The sequence below is a fragment of the Ascaphus truei genome, unplaced genomic scaffold, assembly GCF_040206685.1.
Source record: "Ascaphus truei isolate aAscTru1 unplaced genomic scaffold, aAscTru1.hap1 HAP1_SCAFFOLD_1049, whole genome shotgun sequence".
Classification (NCBI taxonomy): domain Eukaryota; kingdom Metazoa; phylum Chordata; class Amphibia; order Anura; family Ascaphidae; genus Ascaphus; species Ascaphus truei.
This window is the reverse complement of record NW_027453914.1, coordinates 20,001-37,500: the sequence shown is the minus strand read 5'-3', so window position 1 is coordinate 37,500 and position 17,500 is coordinate 20,001. Positions and strand designations below refer to the sequence as shown.

Here is a 17,500-nt window from a genome sequence, read left to right as displayed (position 1 = left end):
GACTGACCTTCATGTGTATATATATATCTATATATATATATTTATATAGTTTTTAAAACCAGAGACAGAACATAAAACACAGACAGAGCTCAGTGCACATCCAGTGAAACTCATACACGGTACAGTGCCTAAATATATATGTATAAATATCTATTAAATAAAATGGTGTTTTAGTTTGACATTTTTGGCCAAAATTGTTATAAGCCCCTGAGACACTGCACGGCAGACCACATTTCAGGGGTCCCTAACACTAATATAAATTCTTAATAACCTGTGTAATAACAGGAAGAATGATTTATAGTAAATCTGTCAAAATTAGTTGCAAAGTTCTAAGTCTGATTGAAGGTTTTTGTTAACCTGTACATTACCAGGAAAAGCACTCTGTATTAGAGTTGTCACAACCATCCTGCAAGCCAGCAAGTTCCCCTGAGTGGAAGATGCTATGGAGTGAGCCCTTAACCATTTAAATGTGGGAGGGGGTGAGCTTCAATTAGGTAGGAGGTTGCCACCCTCCAAACAGCCAAGACTAGCTGAACAAGAATTGTAAAACATACTGGACACCTAACAAGCTCCTATTGAACCCCCAAAATAACCACAACATATATATATAAGCATATGAGTGTCACAGAGGAGTGCTACTGAGCATGGCAATATATATTTAAAACCAGAGACAGAACATAAAACACAGACAGAGCTCAGTTTTAGCACATCCAGTGAAACTCATACACGGTACAGTGCCTAAATATATATGTATAAATATCTATTAAGTAAAATGGTCTTTTAGTTTGACATTTTTGGCCAAAATTGTTGTAAGCCCCTGAGCCAACGGCAGACCCCTGAAATGTGGTCTGCCGTGCCGTTGGCTGAGGGGCTTACAACAATTTTGGCCAAAAATGTCGAACTAAAAGACCATTTTACTTAATAGATATTTATACATATATATTTAGGCACTGTACCGTGTATGAGTTTCACTGGATGTGCTAAAACTGAGCTCTGTCTGTGTTTTATGTTCTGTCTCTGGTTTTAAATATATATTGCCATGCTCAGTAGCACTCCTCTGTGACACTCATATGCTTATATATATGTTGTGGTTATTTTGGGGGTTCAATAGGAGCTTATTAGGTGTCCAGTATGTTATATATTTATATAGATATATATATATATATAGATAGATAGATATCCGGCACACATGCTGTGCAGTGGTACAGGGGGATACACTGTATATATAGATAGATAGATATCCGACACACATGCTGTGCAGTGGTACAGGGGGACACACTGTATATATAGATAGATAGATATCCGGCACACATGCTGTGCAGTGGTACAGGGGGATACACTGTATATATATATAGATAGATAGATAGATAGATATCCGGCACACATGCTGTGCAGTGGTACAGGGGGATACACTGTATATATAGATAGATAGATATCCGGCACACATGCTGTGCAGTGGTACAGGGGGATACACTGTATATATAGATAGATAGATATCCGGCACACATGCTGTGCAGTGGTACAGGGGGATACACTGTATATATAGATAGATAGATATCTGGCACACATGCTGTGCAGTGGTACAGGGGGATACACTGTATATATAGATAGATATCCGGCACACATGCTGTGCAGTGGTACAGGGGGATACACTGTATATATAGATAGATAGATATCCGGCACACATGCTGTGCAGTGGTACAGGGGGATACACTGTATGTATAGATAGATAGATATCCGGCACACATGCTGTGCAGTGGTACAGGGGGATACACTGTATATATAGATAGATAGATAGATATCCGGCACACATGCTGTGCAGTGGTACAGGGGGATACACTGTATATATAGATAGATAGATAGATAGATAGATAGATAGATAGATAGATATCCGGCACACATGCTGTGCAGTGGTACAGGGGGATACACTGTATATATAGATAGATAGATATCCGGCACACATGCTGTGCAGTGGTACAGGGGGATACACTGTATATATAGATAGATAGATATCCGGCACACATGCTGTGCAGTGGTACAGGGGGATACACTGTATATATAGATAGATAGATATCCGGCACACATGCTGTGCAGTGGTACAGGGGGATACACTGTATATATAGATAGATAGATATCCGGCACACATACTGTGCAGTGGTACAGGGGGATACACTGTATATATAGATAGATAGATATCCGGCACACATGCTGTGCAGTGGTACAGGGGAATACACTGTATATATAGATAGATAGATAGATATCCGGCACACATGCTGTGCAGTGGTACAGGGGGATACAATGTATATATAGATAGATAGATATCCGGCACACATGCTGTGCAGTGGTACAGGGGGATACACTGTATATATATAGATAGATAGATATCCGGCACACATGCTGTGCAGTGGTACAGGGGGATACACTGTATATATAGATAGATAGATAGATATCCGGCACACAGGCTGTGCAGTGGTACAGGGGGATACACTGTATATATAGATAGATAGATAGATATCCGGCACACATGCTGTGCAGTGGTACAGGGGGATACACTGTATATATAGATAGATAGATATCCGGCACACATGCTGTGCAGTGGTACAGGGGGATACACTGTATGTATAGATAGATAGATATCCGGCACACATGCTGTGCAGTGGTACAGGGGGATACACTGTATGTATAGATAGATAGATATCCGGCACACATGCTGTGCAGTGGTACAGGGGGATACACTGTATATATAGATAGATAGATAGATAGATATCCGGCACACAGGCTGTGCAGTGGTACAGGGGGATACACTGTATATATAGATAGATAGATAGATATCCGGCACACATGCTGTGCAGTGGTACAGGGGGATACACTGTATATATATATATAGATAGATATCCGGCACACATGCTGTGCAGTGGTACAGGGGGATACACTGTATGTATAGATAGATAGATATCCGGCACACATGCTGTGCAGTGGTACAGGAGGATACACTGTATATATAGATAGATAGATAGATATCCGGCACACATGCTGTGCAGTGGTACAGGGGGATACACTGTATATATAGATAGATAGATAGATATCCGGCACACAGGCTGTGCAGTGGTACAGGGGGATACACTGTATATATAGATAGATAGATATCCGGCACACATACTGTGCAGTGGTACAGGGGGATACACTGTATATATAGATAGATAGATAGATATCCGGCACACAGGCTGTGCAGTGGTACAGGGGGATACACTGTATATATAGATAGATAGATATCCGGCACACATACTGTGCAGTGGTACAGGGGGATACACTGTATATATAGATAGATAGATAGATATCCGGCACACAGGGTGTGCAGTGGTACAGGGGGATACACTGTATATATAGATAGATAGATATCCGGCACACATGCTGTGCAGTGGTACAGGGGGATACACTGTATATATAGATAGATAGATATCCGGCACACATGCTGTGTAGTGGTACAGGGGGATACACTGTATATATAGATAGATAGATAGATATCCGGCACACAGGCTGTGCAGTGGTACAGGGGGATACACTGTATGTATAGATAGATAGATATCCGGCACACATGCTGTGCAGTGGTACAGGGGGATACACTGTATATATAGATAGATAGATAGATATCCGGCACACATGCTGTGCAGTGGTACAGGGGGATACACTGTATATATAGATAGATAGATAGATATCCGGCACACAGGCTGTGCAGTGGTACAGGGGGATACACTGTATATATATATAGATAGATATCCGGCACACATGCTGTGCAGTGGTACAGAGGGATACACTGTATGTATAGATAGATAGATATCCGGCACACATGCTGTGCAGTGGTACAGGGGGATACACTGTATATATAGATAGATAGATAGATATCCGGCACACAGGCTGTGCAGTGGTACAGGGGGATACACTGTATATATATATAGATAGATAGATAGATATCCGGCACACAGGCTGTGCAGTGGTACAGGGGGATACACTGTATATATATATAGATAGATAGATATCCGGCACACATGCTGTGCAGTGGTACAGGGGGATACACTGTATATATATATAGATAGATATCCGGCACACATGCTGTGCAGTGGTACAGGGGGATACACTGTATATATAGATAGATAGATATCCGGCACACATGCTGTGCAGTGGTACAGGGGGATACACTGTATATATAGATAGATAGATATCCGGCACACATGCTGTGCAGTGGTACAGGGGGATACACTGTATATATAGATAGATAGATATCCGGCACACATGCTGTGCAGTGGTACAGGGGGATACACTGTATATATATATATATAGATAGATATCCGGCACACATGCTGTGCAGTGGTACAGGGGGATACACTGTATATATATATATATAGATAGATAGATATCCGGCACACATGCTGTGCAGTGGTACAGGGGGATACACTGTATAGATAGATAGATAGATAGATAGATATCCGGCACACATGCTGTGCAGTGGTACAGGGGGATACACTGTATATATATAGATAGATAGATAGATAGATATCCGGCACACATGCTGTGCAGTGGTACAGGGGGATACACTGTATATATAGATAGATAGATATCCGGCACACATGCTGTGCAGTGGTACAGGGGGATACACTGTATATATAGATAGATAGATATCCGGCACACATGCTGTGCAGTGGTACAGGGGGATACACTGTATATATATAGATAGATAGATATCCGGCACACATGCTGTGCAGTGGTACAGGGGGATACACTGTATATATATATATATAGATAGATATCCGGCACACATGCTGTGCAGTGGTACAGGGGGATACACTGTATATATAGATAGATATCCGGCACACATGCTGTGCAGTGGTACAGGGGGATACACTGTATATATAGATAGATAGATATCCGGCACACATGCTGTGCAGTGGTACAGGGGGATACACTGTATATATAGATAGATAGATAGATAGATATCCGGCACACATGCTGTGCAGTGGTACAGGGGGATACACTGTATAGATAGATAGATAGATATCCGGCACACATGCTGTGCAGTGGTACAGGGGGATACACTGTATATATAGATAGATAGATATCCGGCACACATGCTGTGCAGTGGTACAGGGGGATACACTGTATATATAGATAGATAGATATCCGGCACACATGCTGTGCAGTGGTACAGGGGGACACACTGTATATATAGATAGATAGATATCCGGCACACATGCTGTGCAGTGGTACAGGGGGATACACTGTATATATAGATAGATAGATATCCGGCACACATGCTGTGCAGTGGTACAGGGGGATACACTGTATATATAGATAGATAGATATCCGGCACACATGCTGTGCAGTGGTACAGGGGGATACACTGTATATATAGATAGATAGATATCCGGCACACATGCTGTGCAGTGGTACAGGGGGATACACTGTATATATAGATAGATAGATATCCGGCACACATGCTGTGCAGTGGTACAGGGGGATACACTGTATATATAGATAGATAGATAGATAGATATCCGGCACACATGCTGTGCAGTGGTACAGGGGGATACACTGTATATATAGATAGATAGATAGATATCCGGCACATAGGCTGTGCAGTGGTACAGGGGGATACACTGTATATATAGATAGATAGATATCCGGCACACAGGCTGTGCAGTGGTACAGGGGGATACACTGTATATATAGATAGATAGATATCCGGCACACATGCTGTGCAGTGGTACAGGGGGATACACTGTATATATAGATAGATAGATAGATATCCGGCACACATGCTGTGCAGTGGTACAGGGGGATACACTGTATAGATAGATAGATAGATATCCGGCACACATGCTGTGCAGTGGTACAGGGGGATACACTGTATATATAGATAGATAGATATCCGGCACACATACTGTGCAGTGGTACAGGGGGATACACTGTATATATATAGATAGATAGATAGATAGATATCCAGCACACATGCTGTGCAGTGGTACAGGGGGATACACTGTATATATAGATAGATATCCGGCACACATGCTGTGCAGCGGTACAGGGGGATACACTGTATATATAGATAGATAGATATCCGGCACACATGCTGTGCAGCGGTACAGGGGGATACACTGTATATATAGATAAAGAGATATCCGGCACACATGCTGTGCAGCGGTACAGGGGGATACACTGTATATATAGATAGATAGATATCCAGCACACATGCTGTGCAGTGATACAGGGGGATACACTGTATATATATAGATAGATAGATATCCGGCACACATGCTGTGCAGTGGTACAGGGGGATACACTGTATATATAGATAGATAGATATCCGGCACACATGCTGTGCAGTGGTACAGGGGGATACACTGTATATATAGATAGATAGATAGATAGATAGATATCCGGCACACATGCTGTGCAGTGGTACAGGGGGATACACTGTATATATAGATAGATAGATATCCGGCACACATGCTGTGCAGTGGTACAGGGGGATACACTGTATATATAGATAGATAGATATCCGGCACACATGCTGTGCAGTGGTACAGGGGGATACACTGTATATATAGATAGATAGATATCCGGCACACATGCTGTGCAGTGGTACAGGGGGACACACTGTATATATAGATAGATAGATATCCGGCACACATGCTGTGCAGTGGTACAGGGGGATACACTGTATATATAGATAGATAGATAGATAGATAGATAGATAGATAGATAGATAGATAGATAGATATCCGGCACACATGCTGTGCAGTGGTACAGGGGGATACACTGTATATATAGATAGATAGATATCCGGCACACATGCTGTGCAGTGGTACAGGGGGACACACTGTATATATAGATAGATAGATATCCGGCACACATGCTGTGCAGTGGTACAGGGGGACACACTGTATATATAGATAGATAGATATCCGGCACACATGCTGTGCAGTGGTACAGGGGGATACACTGTATATATAGATAGATAGATATCCGGCACACATGCTGTGCAGTGGTACAGGGGGATACACTGTATATATAGATAGATAGATATCCGGCACTCATGCTGTGCAGTGGTACAGGGGGATACACTGTATATATAGATAGATAGATATCCGGCACACATGCTGTGCAGTGGTACAGGGGGATACACTGTATATATATATATAGATAGATAGATAGATAGATAGATAGATAGATAGATATCCGGCACACATGCTGTGCAGTGGTACAGGGGGATACACTGTATATATAGATAGATAGATATCCGGCACACATGCTGTGCAGTGGTACAGGGGGATACACTGTATATATATAGATAGATAGATATCCGGCACACATGCTGTGCAGTGGTACAGGGGGATACACTGTATATAGATAGATAGATATCCGGCACACATACTGTGCAGTGGTACAGGGGGATACACTGTATATATAGATAGATAGATAGATAGATATCCGGCACACATGCTGTGCAGTGGTACAGGGGGATACACTGTATATATAGATAGATAGATATCCGGCACACATGCTGTGCAGTGGTACAGGGGGATACACTGTATATATAGATAGATAGATATCCGGCACACAGGCTGTGCAGTGGTACAGGGGGATACACTGTATGTATAGATAGATAGATATCCGGCACACATGCTGTGCAGTGGTACAGGGGGATACACTGTATACTGTATATAGGTAGATAGATATCCGGCACACATGCTGTGCAGTGGTACAGGGGGATACACTGTATATATAGATAGATAGATATCCGGCACACATGCTGTGCAGTGGTACAGGGGGATACACTGTATATATAGATAGATGATAGATATCCGGCACACATGCTGTGCAGTGGTACAGGGGGACACACTGTATATATATATATAGATAGATAGATAGATATCCGGCACACAGGGTGTGCAGTGGTACAGGGGGATATACTGTATATATAGATAGATAGATAGATATCCGGCACACATGCTGTGCAGTGGTACAGGGGGATACACTGTATATATATAGATAGATAGATAGATAGATAGATAGATAGATAGATATCCGGCACACATGCTGTGCAGTGGTACAGGGGGATACACTGTATATATATATATATATATAGATAGATATCCGGCACACATGCTGTGCAGTGGTACAGGGGGATACACTGTATATATAGATAGATAGATATCCGGCACACATGCTGTGCAGTGGTACAGGGGGATACACTGTATATATAGATAGATAGATAGATATCCGGCACACATGCTGTGCAGTGGTACAGGAGGATACACTGTATATATAGATAGATAGATATCCGGCACACATGCTGTGCAGTGGTACAGGGGGATACACTGTATATATAGATAGATAGATATCCGGCACACATGCTGTGCAGTGGTACAGGGGGATACACTGTATATATATAGATAGATAGATATCCGGCACACATGCTGTGCAGTGGTACAGGGGGATACACTGTATATATAGATAGATAGATATCCGGCACACATGCTGTGCAGTGGTACAGGGGGATACACTGTATATATATATAGATAGATATCCGGCACACATGCTGTGCAGTGGTACAGGGGGATACACTGTATATATAGATAGATAGATATCCGGCACACATGCTGTGCAGTGGTACAGGGGGATACACTGTATATATAGATAGATAGATATCCGGCACACATACTGTGCAGTGGTACAGGGGGATACACTGTATATATATATAGATAGATAGATAGATAGATAGATAGATAGATAGATATCCGGCACACATGCTGTGCAGTGGTACAGGGGGATACACTGTATATATAGATAGACAGATATCCGGCACACATGCTGTGCAGTGGTACAGGGGGATACACTGTATATATAGATAGATAGATATCCGGCACACATGCTGTGCAGTGGTACAGGGGGACACACTGTATATATAGATAGATAGATATCCGGCACACATGCTGTGCAGTGGTACAGGGGGATACACTGTATATATAGATAGATGATAGATATCCGGCACACATGCTGTGCAGTGGTACAGGGGGATACACTGTATATATAGATAGATAGATATCCGGCACACATGCTGTGCAGTGGTACAGGGGGACACACTGTATATATAGATAGATAGATAGATAGATATCCGGCACACAGGGTGTGCAGTGGTACAGGGGGATACACTGTATATATATAGATAGATTGATATCCGGCACACATGCTGTGCAGTGGTACAGGGGGATACACTGTATATATAGATAGATAGATAGATAGATATCCGGCACACAGGGTGTGCAGTGGTACAGGGGGACACACTGTATATATAGATAGATAGATAGATATCCGGCACACATGCTGTGCAGTGGTACAGGGGGACACACTGTATATATAGATAGATAGATAGATATCCGGCACACATGCTGTGCAGTGGTACAGGGGGACACACTGTATATATAGATAGATAGATATCCGGCACACATGCTGTGCAGTGGTACAGGGGGATACACTGTATATATAGATAGATAGATATCCGGCACACATGCTGTGCAGTGGTACAGGGGGATACACTGTATAGATAGATAGATAGATAGATATCCGGCACACATGCTGTGCAGTGGTACAGGGGGATACACTGTATATATAGATATATAGATATCCGGCACACATGCTGTGCAGTGGTACAGGGGGATACACTGTATATATAGATAGATAGATATCCGGCACACAGGGTGTGCAGTGGTACAGGGGGACACACTGTATATATAGATAGATAGATAGATAGATAGATAGATAGATAGATAGATAGATAGATAGATATCCGGCACACATGCTGTGCAGTGGTACAGGGGGATACACTGTATATATAGATAGATAGATAGATATCCGGCACACAGGGTGTGCAGTGGTACAGGGGGATACACTGTATATATATTTAGATAGATAGATAGATAGATAGATAGATAGATATCCGGCACACATGCTGTGCAGTGGTACAGGGGGATACACTGTATATATAGATAGATAGATATCCGGCACACATGCTGTGCAGTGGTACAGGGGGATACACTGTATATATAGATAGATAGATAGATATCCGGCACACATGCTGTGCAGTGGTACAGGGGGATACACTGTATATATAGATAGATAGATATCCGGCACACATGCTGTGCAGTGGTACAGGGGGATACACTGTATATATAGATAGATATCCGGCACACATGCTGTGCAGTGGTACAGGGGGACACACTGTATATATAGATAGATAGATATCCGGCACACATGCTGTGCAGTGGTACAGGGGGATACACTGTATATATAGATAGATAGATAGATATCCGGCACACATGCTGTGCAGTGGTACAGGGGGATACACTGTATATATAGATAGATAGATATCCGGCACACATGCTGTGCAGTGGTACAGGGGGATACACTGTATATATAGATAGATAGATATCCGGCACACATGCTGTGCAGCGGTACAGGGGGATTACACTGTATATATAGATAGATAGATATCCGGCACACATGCTGTGCAGCGGTACAGGGGGATTACACTGTATATATAGATAGATAGATATCCGGCACACATGCTGTGCAGTGGTACAGGGGGATACACTGTATATATAGATAGATAGATATCCGGCACACATGCTGTGCAGTGGTACAGGGGGATACACTGTATATATATATAGATAGATAGATATCCGGCACACATGCTGTGCAGTGGTACAGGGGGATACACTGTATATATAGCTAGATGATAGATATCCGGCACACATGCTGTGCAGTGGTACAGGGGGACACACTGTATATATAGATAGATAGATAGATATCCGGCACACAGGGTGTGCAGTGGTACAGGGGGATACACTGTATATATAGATAGATAGATAGATAGATATCCGGCACACATGCTGTGCAGTGGTACAGGGGGATACACTGTATATATATAGATAGATAGATAGATAGATATCCGGCACACATGCTGTGCAGTGGTACAGGGGGATACACTGTATGTATAGATAGATAGATATCCGGCACACATGCTGTGCAGTGGTACAGGGGGATACACTGTATATATATATATAGATAGATAGATATCCGGCACACATGCTGTGCAGTGGTACAGGGGGATACACTGTATATATAGATAGATAGATATCCGGCACACATGCTGTGCAGTGGTACAGGGGGATACACTGTATATATAGATAGATAGATAGATAGATAGATAGATATCCGGCACACATGCTGTGCAGTGGTACAGGGGGATACACTGTATATATAGATAGATAGATAGATAGATAGATAGATATCCGGCACACATGCTGTGCAGTGGTACAGGAGGATACACTGTATATATATAGATAGATAGATATCCGGCACACATGCTGTGCAGTGGTACAGGGGGATACACTGTATATATATATAGATAGATATCCGGCACACATGCTGTGCAGTGGTACAGGGGGATACACTGTATATATAGATAGATATCCGGCACACATGCTGTGCAGTGGTACAGGGGGATACACTGTATATATAGATAGATAGATATCCGGCACACATGCTGTGCAGTGGTACAGGGGGATACACTGTATATATATATAGATAGATATCCGGCACACATGCTGTGCAGTGGTACAGGGGGATACACTGTATATATAGATAGATAGATATCCGGCACACATACTGTGCAGTGGTACAGGGGGATACACTGTATATATATATATAGATAGATAGATAGATATCCGGCACACATGCTGTGCAGTGGTACAGGGGGATACACTGTATATATAGATAGATAGATATCCGGCACACGTGCTGTGCAGTGGTACAGGGGGATACACTGTATATATAGATAGATAGATAGATATCCGGCACACATGCTGTGCAGTGGTACAGGGGGATACACTGTATATATAGATAGATGATAGATATCCGGCACACATGCTGTGCAGTGGTACAGGGGGATACACTGTATATATAGATAGATAGATATCCGGCACACATGCTGTGCAGTGGTACAGGGGGACACACTGTATATATAGATAGATAGATAGATATCCGGCACACAGGGTGTGCAGTGGTACAGGGGGATACACTGTATATATATAGATAGATAGATATCCGGCACACATGCTGTGCAGTGGTACAGGGGGATACACTGTATATATAGATAGATAGATAGATAGATAGATATCCGGCACACAGGGTGTGCAGTGGTACAGGGGGACACACTGTATATATAGATAGATAGATAGATATCCGGCACACAGGCTGTGCAGTGGTACAGGGGGATACACTGTATATATAGATAGATAGATATCCGGCACACATGCTGTGCAGTGGTACAGGGGGACACACTGTATATATAGATAGATAGATATCCGGCACACATGCTGTGCAGTGGTACAGGGGGATACACTGTATATATAGATAGATAGATATCCGGCACACATGCTGTGCAGTGGTACAGGGGGATACACTGTATATATAGATAGATAGATATCCGGCACACAGGGTGTTCAGTGGTACAGGGGGACACACTGTATATATAGATAGATAGATAGATATCCGGCACACATGCTGTGCAGTGGTACAGGGGGATACACTGTATGTATATAGATAGATATCCGGCACACATGCTGTGCAGTGGTACAGGGGGACACACTGTATATATAGATAGATAGATAGATATCCGGCACACATGCTGTGCAGTGGTACAGGGGGATACACTGTGTATATAGATAGATATATATCCGGCACACATGCTGTGCAGTGGTACAGGGGGATACACTGTGTATATAGATAGATATATATCCGGCACACATGCTGTGCAGTGGTACAGGGGGATACACTGTATATATAGATAGATAGATATCCGGCACACATGCTGTGCAGTGGTACAGGGGGATACACTGTATATATAGATAGATAGATATCCGGCACACATGCTGTGCAGTGGTACAGGGGGATACACTGTATATATAGATAGATAGATATCCGGCACACATGCTGTGCAGTGGTACAGGGGGACACAGTGTATATATATATATATATATAGATAGATAGATAGATAGATATCCGGCACACATGCTGTGCAGTGGTACAGGGGGATACACTGTATATATATAGATAGATAGATAGATATCCGGCACACATGCTGTGCAGTGGTACAGGGGGATACACTGTATATATAGATAGATAGATATCCGGCACACATGCTGTGCAGTGGTACAGGGGGATACACTGTATATATAGATAGATAGATAGATAGATAGATATCCGGCACACATGCTGTGCAGTGGTACAGGGGGATACACTGTATATATAGATAGATAGATATCCGGCACACATGCTGTGCAGTGGTACGGGGGATACACTGTATATATAGATAGATATCCGGCACACATGCTGTGCAGTGGTACAGGGGGACACACTGTATATATAGATAGATAGATATCCGGCACACATGCTGTGCAGTGGTACAGGGGGATACACTGTATATATATAGATAGATAGATATCCGGCACACATGCTGTGCAGTGGTACAGGGGGATACACTGTATATATATATAGATAGATAGATATCCGGCACACATGCTGTGCAGTGGTACAGGGGGATACACTGTATATATAGATAGATAGATATCCGGCACACATGCTGTGCAGTGGTACAGGGGGATACACTGTATATATAGATAGATAGATATCCGGCACACATGCTGTGCAGTGGTACAGGGGGACACACTGTATATATAGATAGATAGATATCCGGCACACATGCTGTGCAGTGGTACAGGGGGATACACTGTATATATAGATAGATAGATATCCGGCACACATGCTGTGCAGTGGTACAGGGGGATACACTGTATATATAGATAGATAGATATCCGGCACACATGCTGTGCAGTAGTACAGGGGGATACACTGTATATATAGATAGATAGATAGATATCCAGCACACATGCTGTGCAGTGGTACAGGGGGATACACTGTATATATAGATAGATAGATATCCGGCACACATGCTGTGCAGTGGTACAGGGGGATACACTGTATATATAGATAGATAGATATCCGGCACACATGCTGTGCAGCGGTACAGGGGGATTACACTGTATATATAGATAGATAGATAGATATCCGGCACACATGCTGTGCAGTGGTACAGGGGGATACACTGTATATATAGATAGATAGATATCCGGCACACATGCTGTGCAGTGGTACAGGGGGATACACTGTATATATAGATAGATAGATATCCGGCACACATGCTGTGCAGTGGTACAGGGGGATACACTGTATATATATAGATAGATAGATATCCGGCACACATGCTGTGCAGTGGTACAGGGGGATACACTGTATATATAGATAGATAGATATCCGGCACACATGCTGTGCAGTGGTACAGGGGGATACACTGTATATATAGATAGATAGATATCCGGCACACATGCTGTGCAGTGGTACAGGGGGATACACTGTATATATATAGATAGATAGATATCCGGCACACATGCTGTGCAGTGGTACAGGGGGATACACTGTATATATAGATAGATAGATATCCGGCACACATGCTGTGCAGTGGTACAGGGGGATACACTGTATATATAGATAGATAGATATCCGGCACACATGCTGTGCAGTGGTACAGGGGGACACACTGTATATATAGATAGATAGATATCCGGCACACATGCTGTGCAGTGGTACAGGGGGATACACTGTATATATAGATAGATAGATATCCGGCACACATGCTGTGCAGTGGTACAGGGGGATACACTGTATATATAGATAGATATCCGGCACACAGGCTGTGCAGTGGTACAGGGGGATACACTGTATATATAGATAGATAGATATCCGGCACACATGCTGTGCAGTGGTACAGGGGGATACACTGTATATATATAGATAGATAGATATCCGGCACACATGCTGTGCAGTGGTACAGGGGGATACACTGTATATATAGATAGATAGATATCCGGCACACATGCTGTGCAGTGGTACAGGGGGATACACTGTATATATAGATAGATAGATATCCGGCACACATGCTGTGCAGTGGTACAGGGGGATACACTGTATATATAGATAGATAGATATCCGGCACACATGCTGTGCAGTGGTACAGGGGGATACACTGTATATATAGATAGATAGATATCCGGCACACATGCTGTGCAGTGGTACAGGGGGATACACTGTATATATAGATAGATAGATAGATATCCGGCACACATGCTGTGCAGTGGTACAGGGGGATACACTGTATATATAGATAGATAGATAGATATCCGGCACACATGCTGTGCAGTGGTACAGGGGGATACACTGTATATATAGATAGATAGATATCCGGCACACATGCTGTGCAGTGGTACAGGGGGATACACTGTATATATAGATAGATAGATAGATAGATAGATAGATAGATATCCGGCACACATGCTGTGCAGTGGTACAGGGGGATACACTGTATATATATATATATAGATAGATATCCGGCACACATGCTGTGCAGTGGTACAGGGGGATACACTGTATATATAGATAGATAGATATCCGGCACACATGCTGTGCAGTGTTACAGGGGGATACACTGTATATATATAGATAGATATCCGGCACACATACTGTGCAGTGGTACAGGGGGATACACTGTATATATAGATAGATAGATATCCGGCACACATGCTGTGCAGTGGTACAGGGGGATACACTGTATATATAGATAGATAGATAGATATCCGGCACACATGCTGTGCAGTGGTACAGGGGGATACACTGTATATATAGATAGATAGATATCCGGCACACATGCTGTGCAGTGGTACAGGGGGATACACTGTATATATAGATAGATAGATATCCGGCACTCATGCTGTGCAGCGGTACAGGGGGATACACTGTATATATAGATAGATAGATATCCGGCACACATGCTGTGCAGTGGTACAGGGGGATACACTGTATATATAGATAGATAGCTATCCGGCACACATGCTGTGCAGTGGTACAGGGGGATACACTGTATATATATAGATAGATAGATATCCGGCACACATGCTGTGCAGTGGTACAGGGGGATACACTGTATATATATAGATAGATAGATATCCGGCACACATGCTGTGCAGTGATACAGGGGGATACACTGTATATATATAGATAGATAGATATCCGGCACACATGCTGTGCAGCGGTACAGGGGGATACACTGTATATATAGATAGATAGATATCCGGCACACATGCTGTGCAGTTGTACAGGGGGATACACTGTATATATAGATAGATATCCGGCACACATGCTGTGCAGTGGTACAGGGGGATACACTGTATATATAGATAGATATCCGGCACACATGCTGTGCAGTGGTACAGGGGGATACACTGTATATATATAGATAGATAGATAGATATCCGGCACACATGCTGTGCAGTGGTACAGGGGGATACACTGTATATATAGATAGATAGATATCCGGCACACATGCTGTGCAGTGGTACAGGGGGATACACTGTATATATAGATAGATAGATAGATAGATAGATATCCGGCACACATGCTGTGCAGTGGTACAGGGGGATACACTGTATATATAGATAGATAGATATCCGGCACACATGCTGTGCAGTGGTACAGGGGGATACACTGTATATATAGATAGATAGATATCCGGCACACATGCTGTGCAGCGGTACAGGGGGATACACTGTATATATAGATAGATAGATATCCGGCACACATGCTGTGCAGTGGTACAGGGGGATACACTGTGTATATAGATAGATAGATATCCGGCACACATGCTGTGCAGTGGTACAGGGGGATACACTGTATATATAGATAGATAGATATCCGGCACACATGCTGTGCAGTGGTACAGGGGGATACACTGTATATATAGATAGATAGATATCCGGCACACATGCTGTGCAGTGGTACAGGGGGATACACTGTATATATAGATAGATAGATATCCGGCACACATGCTGTGCAGTGGTACAGGGGGATACACTGTATATATAGATAGATAGCCGGCACAGATGCTGTGCAGTGTACAGGGGGATACACTGTATATATAGATAGATAGCCGGCACAGATGCTGTGCAGTGTACAGGGGGATACACTGTATATATAGATAGATAGCCGGCACAGATGCTGTGCAGTGTACAGGGGGATACACTGTATGTATATAACACTCGCCTCTCTCTCTCTCTCCAGGCTCACAAACAGTGTGAGGATATGAGTGAGATTGAGGCGAAGGCTCGTTACGTTAAACTCGCACGCTCGCTGAAAACATACGGAGTGTCCTTCTTCCTGGTCAAGGTATTTATATACCCCTGCGAGGGAGGGGCCAGAGGTTATATACCCCTGCAAGGGAGGGGCCAGAGGTTATATACCCCTGCAAGGGAGGGGCCAGAGGCTATGTACCCCT

General features: G+C 43.2%; 1 protein-coding gene across 1 annotated transcript in view; it reads left to right on the top strand.

Moving 5' to 3' along the window:
- Window positions 1-17,500, top strand: part of LOC142475006 (talin-1-like) — a 26,612-nt gene that overhangs the window by 2,001 nt on the left and 7,111 nt on the right. Inside the window, exon 2 of the mRNA XM_075581100.1 lies at window positions 17,287-17,391. Coding sequence (XP_075437215.1) covers window positions 17,308-17,391 — 84 coding nt within the window. The 5' untranslated portion in view covers window positions 17,287-17,307. The remainder of the gene's footprint in view (window positions 1-17,286; window positions 17,392-17,500) is intronic.